This window comes from Phyllostomus discolor, chromosome 3 (genome assembly GCF_004126475.2).
Source record: "Phyllostomus discolor isolate MPI-MPIP mPhyDis1 chromosome 3, mPhyDis1.pri.v3, whole genome shotgun sequence".
Taxonomy (NCBI): Eukaryota; Metazoa; Chordata; class Mammalia; order Chiroptera; family Phyllostomidae; genus Phyllostomus; species Phyllostomus discolor.
In genome coordinates, this window is record NC_040905.2 from 203,707,596 (window position 1) to 203,724,360 (window position 16,765).

At 40.9% G+C, this 16,765-nt stretch overlaps 1 protein-coding gene across 7 annotated transcripts in view; it reads right to left on the minus strand.

Moving 5' to 3' along the window:
- Nucleotides 1–16,765, minus strand: part of C5 (complement C5) — a 90,974-nt gene that overhangs the window by 23,531 nt on the left and 50,678 nt on the right. For 5 of the 7 annotated variants that reach the window (XM_036022153.1, XM_036022151.1, XM_036022150.1 and 2 more), the window contains exons 23-28: nucleotides 12,507–12,596; nucleotides 11,226–11,438; nucleotides 10,689–10,764; nucleotides 5,142–5,322; nucleotides 3,373–3,468; nucleotides 1,283–1,454 (exon numbers count right to left, since the gene is read on the minus strand). In XM_036022153.1, coding sequence (XP_035878046.1) covers nucleotides 1,283–1,454; nucleotides 3,373–3,468; nucleotides 5,142–5,322; nucleotides 10,689–10,764; nucleotides 11,226–11,438; nucleotides 12,507–12,596 — 828 coding nt within the window. The remainder of the gene's footprint in view (nucleotides 1–1,282; nucleotides 1,455–3,372; nucleotides 3,469–5,141; nucleotides 5,323–10,688; nucleotides 10,765–11,225; nucleotides 11,439–12,506; nucleotides 12,597–16,765) is intronic. The other 2 variants (XM_036022156.1, XM_036022154.1) reach the window with 1 other exon arrangement.

Genomic DNA, 16,765 nt, shown 5'->3' on the forward strand with positions numbered 1-16,765 from the left:
CAATAATCAAGACATTTCTTTTGTGTTAGTGTAAGTATTATATAAGTGGTTTTGAGATATATGTTAAGATCCTGTCATTTTTAAATGATGACAGAAGTCAAATTTTGTAGATGGAGATAAACTTCATGTAAGATTTATTAAACTTTTTGAAAACCTCACCCAAGAGAGGGCTAAGAAGTGCCCAATCACACCTGTGCTGACACAGGCACATTAGCCAATGCCCACTGCTACTCTCTCTTTCTTTATTTTTCACCTTCAGTCTTCAAAACGAAATATATATCTTTATAGCCAACCTGGTAGAATATAAGGCAAGTTATGCACTCTTCTGCTCAAAATCCTCCAATGCCTCCCCTTCTTACTTAAAGTGGAAATTAAAGTTCTAGGGCCCACTGTTCCCCACGGCACCTTGATGTGAATGAGACACAGGCACTCCTTGCTCAGGGTGGAAGCAAACCCAAACCGTGGTGCCTGGCTGAGGAAGTGGAGCACAGGCTGGATTTCAGCCTCAATTCACTGGCTTGCTTGAGTGCCTTGCACATCGCATGACTGTATCCAGGAGTCCTGCAGAGCTCCTGTGATGACCTCTAAGTCCCTAGAAGACTGCTTCCCCCTTTCCTTCCGTGACCTCACTTTCTACCCCTCATCTCACTCCTCTCCAGCCACACTGGCCTCCTTGCCATTCCTGGGGTGCCAGGCAGGCTCCTGCCTCAGGGTATATGCACATACTCTACCCCCACCAGACATGTCCTTCTAGGTAGCCACTGACTGGCTTTGTCACCTCACCTCCAGCTTTCAACTCAAATACCATCTTCTCAGTGAGGCTTAAGCCTGATCACCCTATCAAAAGTTACAACCCACTACTTTGCCCTGTCTCCCTTCCCTGCTTGATTTTTCTTCACGTAAGCCATCATCAACCTATTCCCTAAATGCAATACTTTACTTATTTATCATATCTGTTTGTCCTTAAGTAGAATGTAAGTTTCATGAGGGTCTGGATTTTGTTGTTGTTTCTGTCGCTTTATCCCCAGACCCTACAATAGTGCCTGGTACATAGGAGGTACTTGATACATATTTATTAGATTCAGGAATGAATGAATATATGTTGAATGAATGAAGAAATAAATGAATAACGGCACTTACTGCATCGCACTGAAATGGTTTGTTCCTTGAGGCTAGGGACTGTGGCTTACTCAACTTGCATGGCACTACCTACTTCTCAGAATGAGCAGACTCTGCATACTTAGTAAACGCTTGCTGAAAAAATATATGGAACAACACGTACCTTTAACCAAAGCTTTCTTCTTCAGGGCTGAGACAATGGAACGAAACTGTGAGTGACTTCTATCTCCCAGGGAAAGAGCATAAGCAGCAATGGCCAGTGTGAAGGTGCTCTGGGCCGAGAGGGCATTTTCAAGCAGGAAGGTGTCGGCTTTACTTAGAGCTATGCTGATTTTCTGGAAATAAGGGCAGAAGAATCCTAAGTTTCTTTAGGCAGCACCAGCCTATCAACTAATGTGAACTACCCCTAGGAGGCATCATGCTGGGGTAGGTAAGAGATAAAGGGTGGAAAGAGAAGTGACCTAATGGAAATGGATGGTGTCTGGCTGAAGCAAATCCTTCTGGGAGAAGGAGCAGAGCATAATCACAGAAGCGAAAACGAGGTTGTCCAAATTGGGTCAAGCTCTTTGCCCCTGAATTCTCTCCTCCCTCTGGAGGCTTTTCCCTTTAGTTTCTACTTCCCAAGTCAGACCTAACCTCTGGGAAGACAAAGTCCTGAGTACAGACCCAGCTTCCAGCATTCTTCCTCAGCAGAACAGACAGATTCACGTTTTCAAAAGGAATTTTACTAAGTAAAACCATACCCAGCAGAAAAAAGAGCCAAGCTGCCAAAGTCTTTTTTGATGCTAAGGATTCCTGGGAAAATAGTCTCTACCCCTTTGTCCTGAGACAACTGAAATAGTTATTTTGAGTAAGTGGTTACAAGAAGGTGTGGTGCAGGGCCACTGACATCTTGTCTGGCTCCTTCTCTGCCAGCTCCGTCTGTACCTCACTCATGCCCTGCGAGGTGTCAACTGGTCCTCTAGGCCCCCGGGAACTGGTTCTCATCGATTGTTTTGTCTTGTTAAGTATACATAAAAATTCTCTTGAAGCAAACTAAAAACATTATTTTGTTTTATGGTTCAAGTCCTACAAATCCCCTTGGGTTTTTCTTTTCTTTTCTAAGTATATTTTATTGATTATGCTGTTTCAGTTGTCCTGATTTTCTTTTCCATTCGCCCCGCTCTGGCTGGTACCCCCTGCCTTCTAGCAGCCCCTCCCCAACCCCGACTTAGTTCATGTCCCTGGGTTGTGCGTGTAAGTCCTTTGGCTTCTCCCTTTCCTATACTATTCTTAACATACCCTGTCTATTTCGTTCCTACCAATCATGCTTCTTTTTTTTTAATCTATTTATTTTCAGAGAGGGAAGGGAGGGAGAGAGAGAGAAAAACATCAATGTTCAGTTGCTGGGGGCCATGGCCTGCAACCCAGGCATGTGCCCTCACTGGGAATTGAACCTGTGATGCTTTGGTTTGCAGCCTGTGCTCAATCCACTGAGCTACACCAGCCAGGGCCAATCATGCTTCTTGATCTCTGCACCATTTCCCCCCTTTTCCCCCCTCTCTCCTTCCCAACTGATAAACCTCTAAATGATCTCCATACCTATGATTCTGTTCCTGTTCTGGTTGTCTGCGTAGTTTGTTGGTGTTTTTGTTTTTATTTTTTAGATTCAGTTATTAATAGTTTTGAGTTTGTCGCCGCCCTTGGGTTTTTCCATCTCCATTCCGCATGCTGTTTTGAAGGACTTATCTAATTTACTTCTGATTTGTAGGCAGGAGTGTTTAACCTCAGCTCAGGGACCTGTCTCTTCCCAGAGCAGAGTTTCAGCTCTATTATGCCTTAGAATCTTTTATGCTGATTCACTCAGGTGAATTCTCTCCTTTCTCCCCTCAGCTTCCAAGCAAATGAAACAGTACAACCCAAATAAGCAAACATGCTGTTGTGTATTACCAGTAGCTCCGTGACATAGAGCGCTTCAACTATAATATGAGTCATACACAGGTCATCAGACTGGGCAGAGACAAGAGAAGGAAGCTGGGGATGCTGGCTCATTACCTCATCACAGTCAGAAGTTACCAGTTCTAGTTCCAGCGCTACAATTCAGTAGCCTGTAAAACTGAACAATTAAATTCGCCTGACTATAGGCCTCAGTTTTCTCAACCGTTGAGTGGGTTGGATTAGGTGGTCTCTAATCTACCATCAATCTTATTCTGGAGTTATTTTCAAGGTGCAGAAATAGATGATGGGTACCGGAGAAAGAAAACTCTTACTTACCATCAGTGGGCATATATCATAAGCCTTTCTAATTCCAATCACAGCAAAGGCTGTAAGATATAAGGCATTCTCTTGGGCTTCAGTAGATGAGGTACCCTAAAAATAATGATAAAGGAGAGTGAAATGGTGTCTTTAAAGTGAAATGACCTGGTTCTAATCTCCATTTTGAGCTTAATATCCCTGTCTCCTTCTATACATTACAGTTGGATTGTTTGCCATTTCTCAGTAAACTCTGGATCTTTCTTTCTTTCTTTGTGCTTTCACATGCCCTTCTCTCCCTTACCACTCTACCTTGAAGCTCCACTTCACACTCCTTAACCACATTCAAATTCTCCTCCTCCTTCAAGATACTGTTAAATGTATAAAGCAGTATTCTGTCACTATTCTCCCACATTTTTTTTTCTCTTGGGGCAGTGACATTACAATGCAATGCTTTTAAGACCTTCTGTGAAGTGACCTCTAGTACTTCTCCAGTCTTATTTCAAGCCACTCACCCCCTTGCTCTCTTGGTCCCATCTCTTTGAAAGAACCACCCTCTCTCCCCACTTCAAAAATGCCAGGCATGCTCTTGGCTCCACTTGGAACACTTTTCCTGACCCCCTCCTACCTAGCTCCCAAAAGCCTAGAAACTTATTTTCTCAACTCCTCCAATCTAGGTTAGATCCCCTGCTTTCAATGAAATGATATTTCCCTTTTCTTAACACATATCACAAACTTGAAATCACCTATTCAATATCTCTGTTAAATCATAAGCTCTGTGGCCACAGTGACCACACCTGTTTTGTTCACTGTTGTGTCCCTACCATGTAGTACTTAGTACACATTCAATTAATATTTATTGAAGAAATGAACGAACACACACATTTATGTCTAGATTAGAGTCACTAGTATTTTTACTCCACTTCTCTACTAGTGTGTGAGCTCCTTAGTGGCAGGGATCCTGTCTGGTCCATCCTTCCTACTCTTTCTCCCCCAGGCTGCCCAAAATAGGCTCTTGCATGTATTAGGTGCTCAGTGAATGGTTGTTGAATGAATGTAGATGGATGGATGGATGGGTGGGTGGACATCTTAAGGAAAAAAATCATTGTAGCATTTTACTCTTCAAATGTTGTTGTCAGTTGCACCCATATCTCGAGGGAGTCCTGATCTGCTATTGGTCCAACAGGGGACCATTAGGAGACTCCTGTTAGCCAGGGAGTTCCTTGTGTCTGATATTAAAAAGACTGGATTGGGGCAGGCAAAACAACAACAACAAAATTGTTGAATCTTTAAAACAAATTAAGGAGCAAAATATATTAGAGCAATATTGAAATTACTTTGTATATCAAGCATATACATAGATTCTAATCTCAAACAACACTTTGTCACACCTTGCAATAAATTGACCCCCCAACCTCTCTTTCCAACAGAGTTTAAATAGGGTCCCTTCCATCTTTCATGACACCTTGCTGCCTTAACCTGTAAGAAGGCTCTGAACTTCAGGTACAGATCCTATACCAAGAGTACATGGACAGATTAGTGCATTTTACCCATTCTGAGGTCTCTAGCACTTGCTGCCTAGGAACCATCAATGCCTGTTATAGCAGATGTCTAAGATACCACTTATCTGACCTATAATAGTCTGAAAGCAGTATGAGAAGGCCACTTAAATTCTTTGCCTGTATACAAGAGGATTTTCTTACAGGATTATGTGTATTATCTTTTCTTCTTCATCCTCCTAAAATAGGATGAGAACAAAACTCAAACTTGTAAATAAAACTATTGCTAACCTGTACATTTGGTTTCCTTACCCGTAATTTTAGTGCTCGATAATTGGAATGTTTCTTGAAAGATCCACTTGGTAGTTGACAATTCTCAATCAGCCATGTTAAAGAATTACAAATTGAATTTTGGTTCTGAGGTACATAGTTATGTACTTGTCCCAGTACTCTTAAAACAAAAGCTGTTAACCTTTAAGACAAAATCAAATAAATAAATATTAAGACATGGAATCCCTTTTGGCTTTCTATTTACAGTATATTTTAGTTAATACAATGTTTATTTTTTAAATATGTTGATTGATTTTGAGAGAGAGAGAGAAGAAGGGGGTGGGGGAGAGAGAGAGAGAAACACTCATTTGTTGTTCTGCTTATTCATGCATTCATTGGGTGATTCTTGTATGTGCCCTGACCAGGGATTGAACCCACAATCTTGGCATTTCAGGACCACGCTTTAATGAAGAGCTACCCAGCCAGGGTCAGTGTTTATTCTTTAAAAGACAATACTTTAAAACATGCAATTTCAAAAAAAGTTGTCGCTATTTTACAAAAGAAGGGAAGATTTTAGGAAGATCTCCAAAAACATTCGGTCAACAAATGTGAACTACACATCTTCTGTGATTGCCACATTGTTCGCCTGCACACAAGCTAAAAGTAGGTGCCTGATGATAAAAAGAATGTACTGTCTAAAATTAAAGACAATAGTGGTGAAAACACATAGTATTGAGTCAGGGCACTGATCCATGAACCTGAGATGTGGAAGAGCAAACTCATGCAATTCTAGATTGTAAAATTTGTACAAGTTATCTAATCTAAATCCCTGTCTGAGGCCTGAACACCCTTCCCCAACATCGGTGAGAGTGTTGATCCTCTTCCGCTTAAGCTATGCCATTGATTCAGGACTTGCCACCTCATAAGGAAGCTTTAATTATCATAATTACTCAGTCAAAAAGCAATTTAAGTCTTTACTAATATCTCTCAAACAGTATCAGAGAGGATCAAATCCACAACCTCCACAATGCCGTTTACACCCTCATTCCTCTCCTCTGGTCCCCTCATTCACTCAGCTGCCCTAGATCTGGCCCTTCTTCAGCTCCTCAGATGCCTTTGAGATACTTGACTCCCTCCGTCACGTAAAAATTTTGTTTTCATTTTCCTTTTTAAAATTAATGATATTTATTCATTGTATTTTTTTGCATCTCTCCCCCCACCATTTTTTAAAAAGTACTTAGGTACAAGTCATTTTTTTTCTATGCATATGTTTCTCTTTAAGAACTTGTGGAATTGGGTCTAGGACAGTACATAAGTGTTTCTATGTTCTGGCTGCAACACCATCCACTGAGTTTTGCCTAGAACTCTCAAGAAGCTCTGGGTGTTTCCTGAGACTGTTGCATCTTCCCGTGGGGATTCTGTTCTCTAGGCATTTAGTTCCCAGCTCCTGTTGTGGTGGTTTCCAGTCTGGATCAATACCCACCCATTGTATCCACATAGTTACCTTCTAGTTGGCATGCTGTAGGGATTTACATGTCTTTTAAAATGTGCCATCCACACAAGGTTAGACTCACTTTTACGGTACAATCTGTGAGACTTGGTGACTGATTGGATATAAAGCCAAAAAAAGGGGGGAGGAGTCAAGTCAGGGTTAAAGTACAGAGCATTGCTGTATACTGAATAAGGGACCAGAGAAACAAAAGAATGAATTTGGTATGATTGGGTTTGAAGGGCCTTTGGCTCCCACACCCCAGAAATGTGGATCTGGAGCTTAAGAAAGAAGTTAAGTCTTGAGATATTGCTTAGGGAATCATCTGCATAGAAGTTATGAAAGTCATGGGCAAAGGTGAGATTGTACAAGGAGAGATTACAGAAGATAAAAGGGTCCAGGATGAAATCCTGAGGCCTCTTAATAGTTAAAGGGCATAATCTAAAAGTCAATTACTCTAAGTCATACATTCTTTAAAAGTGCTTCATATTGTAGAACCCACAAAGCCATGGCATACCATGCTTTTAGTAAATGTTTTGGCAAAGCATGACAGTATTTTTTTATTGATTATGATATTACAGTTGTCCCATTTTCCCCCCTTCACTCCCCTCTGTCCTGCACATCCCCCCACATCCCCTCCCCCCTTAGTTCATGTCCATGGGTCGTACATGTAAGTTCTTTGGCTTCTACATTTCCTATACTATTCTTGTCCTCCCCCTTTCTATTTTTTACCTATCATCTATGCTACTTATTCTCTGTACCTTTCCCCCCTCCACCCCCTCCCACTCCCCTGTTGATAACCTTCCATGTGATCTCCATTTCTGTGTTTCTGTTCTTGTTCTAGTCATTTCCTTAGTTTGTTTTTGTTTTTGTTTTAGGTGTGGTTGTTAATGATTGAATGATTGAATGATGTGAATTTGCTATCATTTTACTGTTCATATTTTTTATCTTCTTTTTCTTAGATAAATCCCTTTAACATTTCATATAATAAGGGCTTGGTGATGATGAACTCCTTGAACTTGACCTTATCTGAGAAGCACTTTATCTGCCCTTCCATTCTAAATGAAAGCTGTGCTGGATAGAACATTCTTGGATGTAGGTCCTTGCCTTTCATGACTTGGAATACTTCTTTCCAGCCCCTTCTTGCCTGTAAGGTCTCTTTTGAGGAATCAGCTGACAGTCTGATGGGAACTCCTTTGTAGGCAACTGTCTCCTTATCTCTTGCTGCTTCTAAGATTCTCTCCTTCATTTTAATCTTGGGTAATGTAATTATGCTGTGCCCTGGTGTGTTCCTCCTTGGGTCCAACTTCTGTGGGACTCTCTGAGCTTCCTGGACTTCCTGGAAGTCTATTTACTTTGCCAGATTGGGGAAGTTTTCCTTCATTATTTCAGATAACTTTCAGATAACTTTCAGAAAATTTTCCACTTGTTGCCCTTCCTCTTCTCATTCTGATACCCTTATAATTCAGATGTTGGAATGTTTAAAAATGTCCTGGAGGTTCCTAAGCCTCTCCTTATTTTTTTGAATTCTTATTTCTTCTTTCTTTTCTAATTGGATGTTTCTTTCTTCCTTCCGGTCCACACTGTTAATCAGAGTCCCAGTTTCCTTCCCATGACTATTGGTTCCCTGTACATTTTCCTTTATTTCACATAGCATAGCCTTCATTTTTTCATCTAATTTGCAACCCAATTCAACTAATTCTGTGAGCATCCTGATTACCAGTGTTTTGAACTGCACATCTGATAGGTTGACTATCTCTTTGTCACTTAGTTGTATTTTTTTCTGGAGCTTTGATCTGCTCTTTCAATTGGGGCATTTTTTTTTTTTTTTGTCTTAACGCGCCCGTTACATAGTGAGGGTTGGAGCCTTAGGTGTTCACCAGGGCAGGGTAGCCCACATCACTGGATTGTGATGCAGTATGTGGGAAAGGGTTCCAAGGGGGAACAATGGCACTTGGTCAGCTCTCTGCTAGATTTCAGTCACTTCCTCCACTTCCCACAAGCAAACTCGGCCCTTCTGGTGCTGATTCCCATGCGGGTGGGTTTGTGTTCATTCTAGGACCCTGTGGGTCTCTCCAAAGAATTCTCCTGTGAGGCTAGGAGTTTCTCCCACTGCTGCCTCAACCCCCAAAGGTGTTTTCAATTAGTGTTTTGCGGCTTTATTTCATTGAGCTGGGGCGCTGGGTTGTGGGGTCTGTCTTGTTCCCTAGTTGTTTTTCCTGGTTTATCCGCACATGAATGTGGGACCACCCAGTCTGCAATCTGCCGCCTCGCCTGTCCCCCTGCTGCTGCCTTGCTGGCTAGCTGCAGCCTTGTGCGCCCTGTTCTACAATCCACCACCTCGCTGGGTCCGCCAGCTGCCACCTTGCTGCGAGTCCTCTCTGCCCAGCTGCCCATCTCCACCCCTCCTACTGGTCAGGATGAATATGTCTTCTTTAACTCCTTGGTTGTTGGACTTCCATACAGTTGAATTTTCTGTCATACAGTTCTGGTTGTTTCTTGTTTTCAAATTGTTGTTGTCCTTCTTTTGGTTGTGCGAGGAGGCACAATGTGTCTACCTACGCCTCCATCTTGGCTGGAAGTCCAGTATATTTTGAAAATAGATTCCTGTATGGATTTAATGAATTCAGACAGTCTTTCCCTCAAAATCATCAGAATTATGGAAGTTACTATGCTTCACTGAATAAGTACTTTTGAGTACCTACTGTGTGACAGGTATGTACCAGGTGCTAGGTATACTTTGAAACACCCATCTAGAGCTTATATTGTAGTGGCTGTTTGACAGACAATAAGTGAGATAAGTAAGAATATTAGTAATAGAGGACCGGGAGGTTGGGAGGCTGGGTGAAATAGGTGAAAGGGTTAAGAAAAAATTAAAAACTCATAGACATAGACAACTATGGTGATTACCAGAGAGAAAGGGGGATGGGGACAGGTAGAAGAGGGTAAAGGGGGATAAATGTTGACAGAAGGAGACTTAACTTTGGATAAGGAACATACAATATGATATAGAGATGATATATTATAAAATTGTACACTTGAAACCTATGTAATTTTATTAACTAATATCATCCCAACAAATTCAATTAAAAGAAGATTAGCCCTGGCCAGGTAGCTAAATTGGTTATGGCATTGTCCCGATGTGTCAAGGTTGTGGGTTCAATCTCTGGTCAAGGCACACATAAGAAGCAACCAATGAATGCATAAACAAGTGAAACAACAAATGGAGGCTTCCCCCTCTTTTGCTCTCTTTCCCTCTCTTCCTCTCTTTCTCTCAAACTCAATAAATAATTTTTTAATTAAAAAAAATTTAGTAATATATTCTAAGGAGAAAAGGAAAGTTGGGGAGAAGGAAATAAAGTGTTGGGATGGGAATGGGGTATGATTTAGATAGAATGATTAGCAGAGGCCTCACTGAGAAGCTGACTTTTAGAAAAGACATGAGGGAGATAAAGAAGAAAGCCGTGCTGATACCTGGGGGAAGCATTCCAGATAGAGGAAACAGTCAATGCAAAGGCCCTGAGTTTGGAAGCATGATTAGTGTGTTTGACGAACAGCAGGGAGGCCACTGGGGTTGGAGTGGAATGAAAGAGAGTAGAAGAGAATGCAGATGGAGAGGTGAGGTGGGGCCAAATCATGGAGGGCCTTGTAGGTCATAGTAAGAACTTTGTTTTTTGTCCTGGTAAGATGGGAAGCTCCTGAATCATTTCAAATGGCATGAACTAACTTTAATGAGGTCATTTTAGATGCTATGCAGCACAGATTGAAGAGGGGCAAGAGCTGAAGCCAAAAACCTGTGGAGGCTAGTGCAATAATCCAGGTCAGAGAATAAGAGTGGCTTGGACCAGGAGAGTACAGTGGAGTTGGTGAGAAGGAGTCAAATTCAGGATATATTTTGAAGGTGCAGCCAAAGGTATTTGCTGCATCAGATGTGGCTTGGAAGAGAAAGAAGTCAGTAAAGGATGACTAGGCTTTTTTAGCCTGAGCAACTAGGTGAATAAAGTTTCCATAAAGGTTATTATTCTTCAGTTAATTAATTGACTACTATATATAAAATGCAAGTCAAAGCTTCTACTTACCAAGTACTACCTTGTCCATTTTTCCACATGTTGTAAGAATAGTCAGAATTTTGGTAGGACATGATGCTTATCATCCCTAAGAGGTACCAGAAAAAGAAGTACTTCAGTGACCTCCATTTCTACTCAAAGAGTGCTTTATTAGCCCCTGGTAGTGGTGAATTTCTCTTGGTTTTGGGCCGCAAGCGTATGCTCTATGTGTGGCCGACATTGAACTTCTCAAATGAAGTATATAAATCACTTAAACTAGGAACTACCAAGTAAGACCTTCTGAGCTCACTCAAGAAGGAAGGAAGTGCTCTGCAGATCTGGAATGCAGGTGTCTTGACTCTTGTCCAGGCGTTTCAGTAAGTGAAGCCAAGACACAACAGCAGATAGTATTTACTCACATAGTGAAGTCTGCCTTATGTTTTTTGCTGAAATACTTTTACAGTTAAGCTTTTGTATAACTCATAACAGCATAAATATTAGTTGAATTAAACTATTAGTTTAAGAAACACAAAATTTTTATGTACAATAAGTGAAGTAGATTTTTTTTACCTTCTTTTAATTTTTTCTTCAGGTACTCTTTTTCAGTTAATGAATTAGGGGATAAAATGTTCCAGTGATTTCCCGCCTCCAGGTAGTGATAAACATAGAATACTGGGACAATGCTCATCAGCTCCGCCTCTGCGTTCCCCTTGGGGAGGTGGGTAAGGATATCAATGCCTTCCCGACTCAGAACTGCAGACATGATCTCACCCATAAGCATTCCTGAAACGCGCACACAAAATTCAAAGTAGACACAATCAATTTCTATGAATTTTTGAGTAACAGTATATTTTAAATAGTGGTAAGAGCAAGCATCCTTATTCTTTCACTTTTATCTAGGCAGTTGAATTACTTTTCAGTACTGGGGAGCAAAAAATAAAAAGGTCTGGTTAGGAAGCTAAATTTAAAAGAAATACCAAAAGTGGGCTTAAAACTACCACTGTCATATGGTGGTAAACTGGTGTGATACAGTGGGTGGATTACTACATAGAGTACATGGCAAATTAGTTGCCATTCAACCTGATAGTGTTAGACGTTGTAAATGGTATTAATCAGTCTCTTCCGCAAAGCAAAGCAAAGCAAAGCACAGCACAGCAAAGCAAAGCAAAGCAAAGCACAGCAAAGTGTCTGAACTGTGAACACCCTGTGAGTGCTGTGAGGGCCCTGCCCATGATACACGGTGCCACCCTGGGCAACCAGCACTCTTATATACACAACAAGGTTGCACATGATTGAAAAAGTCCTTTGCAGTACTAACATTTAGTGATTCTAAGATTTTTATCTGAGATAAAGTGTAATCAGGACTGTTGATCACTTTGATGATATGTCATTGAATTGTAAAGGCTGGAGACGGGGAAAAAACCACCAAAGACACCACTTTTACAGATGCATTAGAGGGAAGAGAACCCCTCTGGGGGGTAGTTTAGCAGAGCAGTGCTGCTGTTTGGGGGACATTTACAGTTCATAAAGAATTCTCTGGAATAGGCCTAGCCACCAAGATCACGGGACGTTCTTAGGTCCAGAAGCAGCTGCACCCCCATGGGAGAGACATCTTTGGGCCAGCGACAGCCCCCACCCTTCAGCATGGAGAATAAAGCTCCATTTAAATCAGGCCAATAGGAGAAGATAGTTGGAAAATGGTTCAGGATTCAAAGGTAGGAGTAGGAGTCGGGTACTCCCAGAGGTAAATTTGTATATGCTATTGACTAGAGCAGAGGAGAAATAGAATATTTGATTTTTGTTTGAAGCACAAAGTGAAATGAGAAATAAAAGTGGCATTTGTTAATTTACCTTTTACACTGACAATCCTTTTGACTTTTGTTTTGGGAACCAAATCTAATGGTACCCTGTATGGGAACTCCTTTTGTCTGCTAGTGACACCTGAAATTAAAAAAAAAAAAATTCTTAGACTTACACAGAGTTCTCGAGGGGAGGCTATTTGCAGATTATTTATAATATAGCTACCTCTAAGGATGTTTTAATACAAAACATTCTAATAACAATATTAAAATTTTGGAAGGAGGTTAAAAATAATCAAGGATTTTTATCAAAGCCTAGGCTTATGTAATCTTTTGAAATAAAGCATTTAATTTGGTTGTAAGCTTCCTGGTCATTACAAGGGAGGAAACAAATAGTTTATATAAGTTGTATTCACCAGTAAAAGTAAGATTGCTATTTTGTTCAAAGAAGAAATTGTTCTTAGAATTGAAATCTAAAAATAACTAACATATAATTTAAGGAAATATGAAGATTCGTTCCATTAGGAAACATGCCTGAAACTCTTTCCACCTCCTCTCCTTAGTCTTACTGAGACACTTTTTCTCCATGCACAATCACAGAGTTTTAGCATACCAGTACCAGAGCATTTTTCTACTGTAACCAGTGGTTTACTTCATAAAGAGTATAATATTTACCATTTTACTAATAGAATAGTAAGAACTCTGCGAAGTTCCTTAAATGCATTGTTACACTGGATCCTCACAACATCCCTGGATGTTAGGTCTATTATTTTTTTTATTTTAAAGATGAGGAAACAGTCTTAAAAACAAATTGCTCAAGGTCACAAAGCTACTACAGATGGATCTGTGATCTGAACTCCAGAAGTTTTACTGCTTAGCCCATAGTAGTCACCACAAAGAGACTCTACCTCCTGTCGTCCTGCTAAGAAAGCTTTGTAAGGGCAGAAACCATCCCTTACTGAATGCTATAGTCCTAGCACTCAATACAGTCCCTGGCACATGGCAGATGCTTAAAAAAATAGTGACATTTTGCAATTTAAGGGACAAGTAATGTGACTTTGCAGAAGAGACAGGAACATTCCTCAGCTAACTTCTTTCTTCACTAATCTTTGATAAGTGCTGAGGATATAATATTAAAATAAACTCAGTGGAGACATTTAAGAGGTTCAGTGATTGAAAAGAGCATGGAGTTCAGAAAGAGCTTACTCTATATGTGACATTAGGCAAAACATTTAATCCTTCTATGCCTTGGTTTGCTCATCAGTTAAACAGAGGTAACAGTATTTTTCTTAAAGGGGTTTTGTGAGAGTAAAAATAATATAACCCAAAAATCTGGTAAACAGTTCATGAATTATATACGGTACTTAATGATAGTTGGTTGTTTGAAATCATCTTAATTTGATCCTCCATCATTTTTTCCATCAATACCTGTTCTTGACTATTTCAGTTCTCACTATCAACTCTGCTACCAGATGGAAAAGGTACAGAAAACAAAGTTAAAACTAAAAGAAGTCAGTTTTACTCCCTTGTCAGAGATGATGGTAAAACTCATCAAGACATCCCATATAAAGGTAGATGCCAAAGAGATTAAAACATTTAAAAGTTAAATCTGTAAAACCAATAAGATAAAATATGTTTGTGAACTAATAATGTGGAGAGACTTCTTAAAACTTACCCCCCAAATATAAAATAATAAAATGAAATTATAATGAATTTGACTGTATCAGAATAAAGGATTCCTGTTCAAAATCAAAACACACTGTGGATCATCACTGCATGAAGTAAACCAGAAGCAAAATCAACAAGAAATGGGTAAGAAAACTCAAATGGAAAATAGAAAAAGTGCAAAAGATAGGACTAGGTAATGTATAGATGGGAAAGCCTAAATGGCTAACACAAATACGAAAAAATGTTTAAAATCACTAGTAACCAGGACTTCCGCCCAAGATGGAGGCATAGGTGGACGCACTGTGCCTCCTTGCACACCCAAGATAGGGACGACAACAATTTAGAGACAGAATAACAACTAGAACTGACAGAAAATTGATCTGAATGGAAGTCGGACAACCAAGAAGTTGAAATTAGCCTGATCATCCAGACTGGTAGGAGGGGTGGAGTTGGGCAGCCAGGCCTGGGTCACCACACGGAGAGCCGAGAGCGTTGGGACCACCGTGTAAGGCATCTGGGGGCGCGTAAGGCATCCGAGGAGTGCAAGAAGTCACCGGGTGGACCCTGAGTGAGTAACCAGCAACTGGCAGACTCCAGCTGAGGGGTGGCAACTGGTAGTCCCAGTGAGGCAGCGATTGTGAAACAAGGCACTGTATGCAACCCAGGATCCCAGCGCTGGGAAATAGAGCCTCAGGATACTGACTAAGGACACCTGTGGGAGTTGAGGTGCACGGAGAGACACCCAGCCTCAAAGGAGAGGCCCTTGGAGGGTCCCACAGCGTGTACAAGCCCACCCACATGGGAACTGGCACCAGAGGGGACCAGTTTGCTTGGGGGAAGTAGCAGAAGGAACTGAGGTCCCAAGTAGAACACAGCAAGAGCCATTGTTTCCTCTCGACCCCGCCCCCACATACAACGTCACAACCCAGCCACTGGGGTGCCCCGCCCTGGTGAACACCTAAGGCCCCCTTACCGTAACAGGCACAACCAGACCAAAAAAAAAATAAGATAAAAAGAGAGAGAGAGAGAGAGAGAGAGAGATGGCTCAAACAGAAGACCAAATAAAAGCCCCAGAACCCAACCTTTTAAGTGACCGAGAGATAGCCAACCCATCAGATGCACAGTTCAAAACATTGGTGATCAGGAAGCTCACAGAATTGGTTGATTTTAGTCGCAAATTAGATGAACAAATGCAGGCTACAATAAGTGAAATGAAGAAAAGTACACAGGGAACCAATAGTGATGGAATGAAAGCTGGGTCTTATATCAATGGAGTGGACCAGAAGGAAGAAATACACAACCACACAGAAAAGAATGAAGATATAAGAATTCAAAAAAATCAGGAGAGGCCTCGGAACCTCCAGGACATCTTTAAATGTTCCAACATCCGAATTATAGGGGTACCAGAGGAGAAGAGGAAGAGCAACAAGTGGAAAAGTTATTTGAACAAATAATAAAGGAGAACTTCCCCAATCTGGCAAAGGAAATGGACTTCCAGGAAGTGCAGGAAGTCAGAGAGTCCCAAAGAAGTTGGACCCAAGGAGGAACACATCAAGGCACATCATAATTACATTACCCAAGGTAAAAATGAAGGAGAGAATTCTAGAAGCAGCAAGAGATAAGGAGGCAGTTACCTACAAAGGAGTTCCCATCAGACTGTCAGCTGATTTCTCAAAAGAGACCTTACAGGCAAGAAGGGGCTGGAAAGAAGTATTCCAAGTCATGAAAGGCAAGGACCTACATCCAAGATTGCTCTATCCAGCACAGCTTTCATTTAGAATGGAAGGGCAGATAAAGTGCTTCTCAGATAAGGTCAAATTAAAGGAGTTCATCATCACCAAGCCCTTATTTTATGAAATGTTAAAGGGACTTATCTAAGAAAAAGAAGATAAAAAAACATGTATAGTAAAATGACAGCAAACTCACAATTATTAACAGCCACACCTAAAACAAAACCAAAAGAACCTAAGCAAACAACTAGAACAGGAACAGAACCACAGAAATGGAGATCACATGGAGGGTTAGCAACAAGGGAGTGGGAGAAGGAGAGAGGGGGAAAAAGGTATGGAGAATAAGTAGCATAGATGGTAGGTAGAAAATAGACAGGGAGGGCAAGAATAGTATTGGAAATGTTAGAAGCTAAAGAACTTATGATCCATGAACATGAACTAAAGGAGGGGGAATGTGGGTGGGAGAGGGTGTACAGGGTGGAGGGGAGTGAAGGGGGGAAATCAGAGAACTGTAATAGCATAATCAATAAAATATATTTAAAAAATGAACTAACTCAGATAGTGAGCCTTTTGCCCATTCACAGCTCATTAGTCCTGCTGTCTGGAATGTAGATGTAATAGCAGGAGCTCCACTAGCCATTTTGGACCATAAGGTTAGCTTGGAAATGGGAGCTATGCACTGAGGATGTATGAGCAGAAAGGCAGAAGAGGCCTGGGTTTCTGCTGACATTGTGAAGCTGCCATATCAGTCCAAGAATGCCTATATCTGGATGTGCTCTACATAACAAAATAAACACATGTTTAAATCACACACACACAAACTCCCCCCCAAAATCATTAGTAATCAGAAGAATCCAAGTTAAAACAATAAAGAAATATCACTTTCTACCCCTGAAAAGTAGAGCATTTTAGA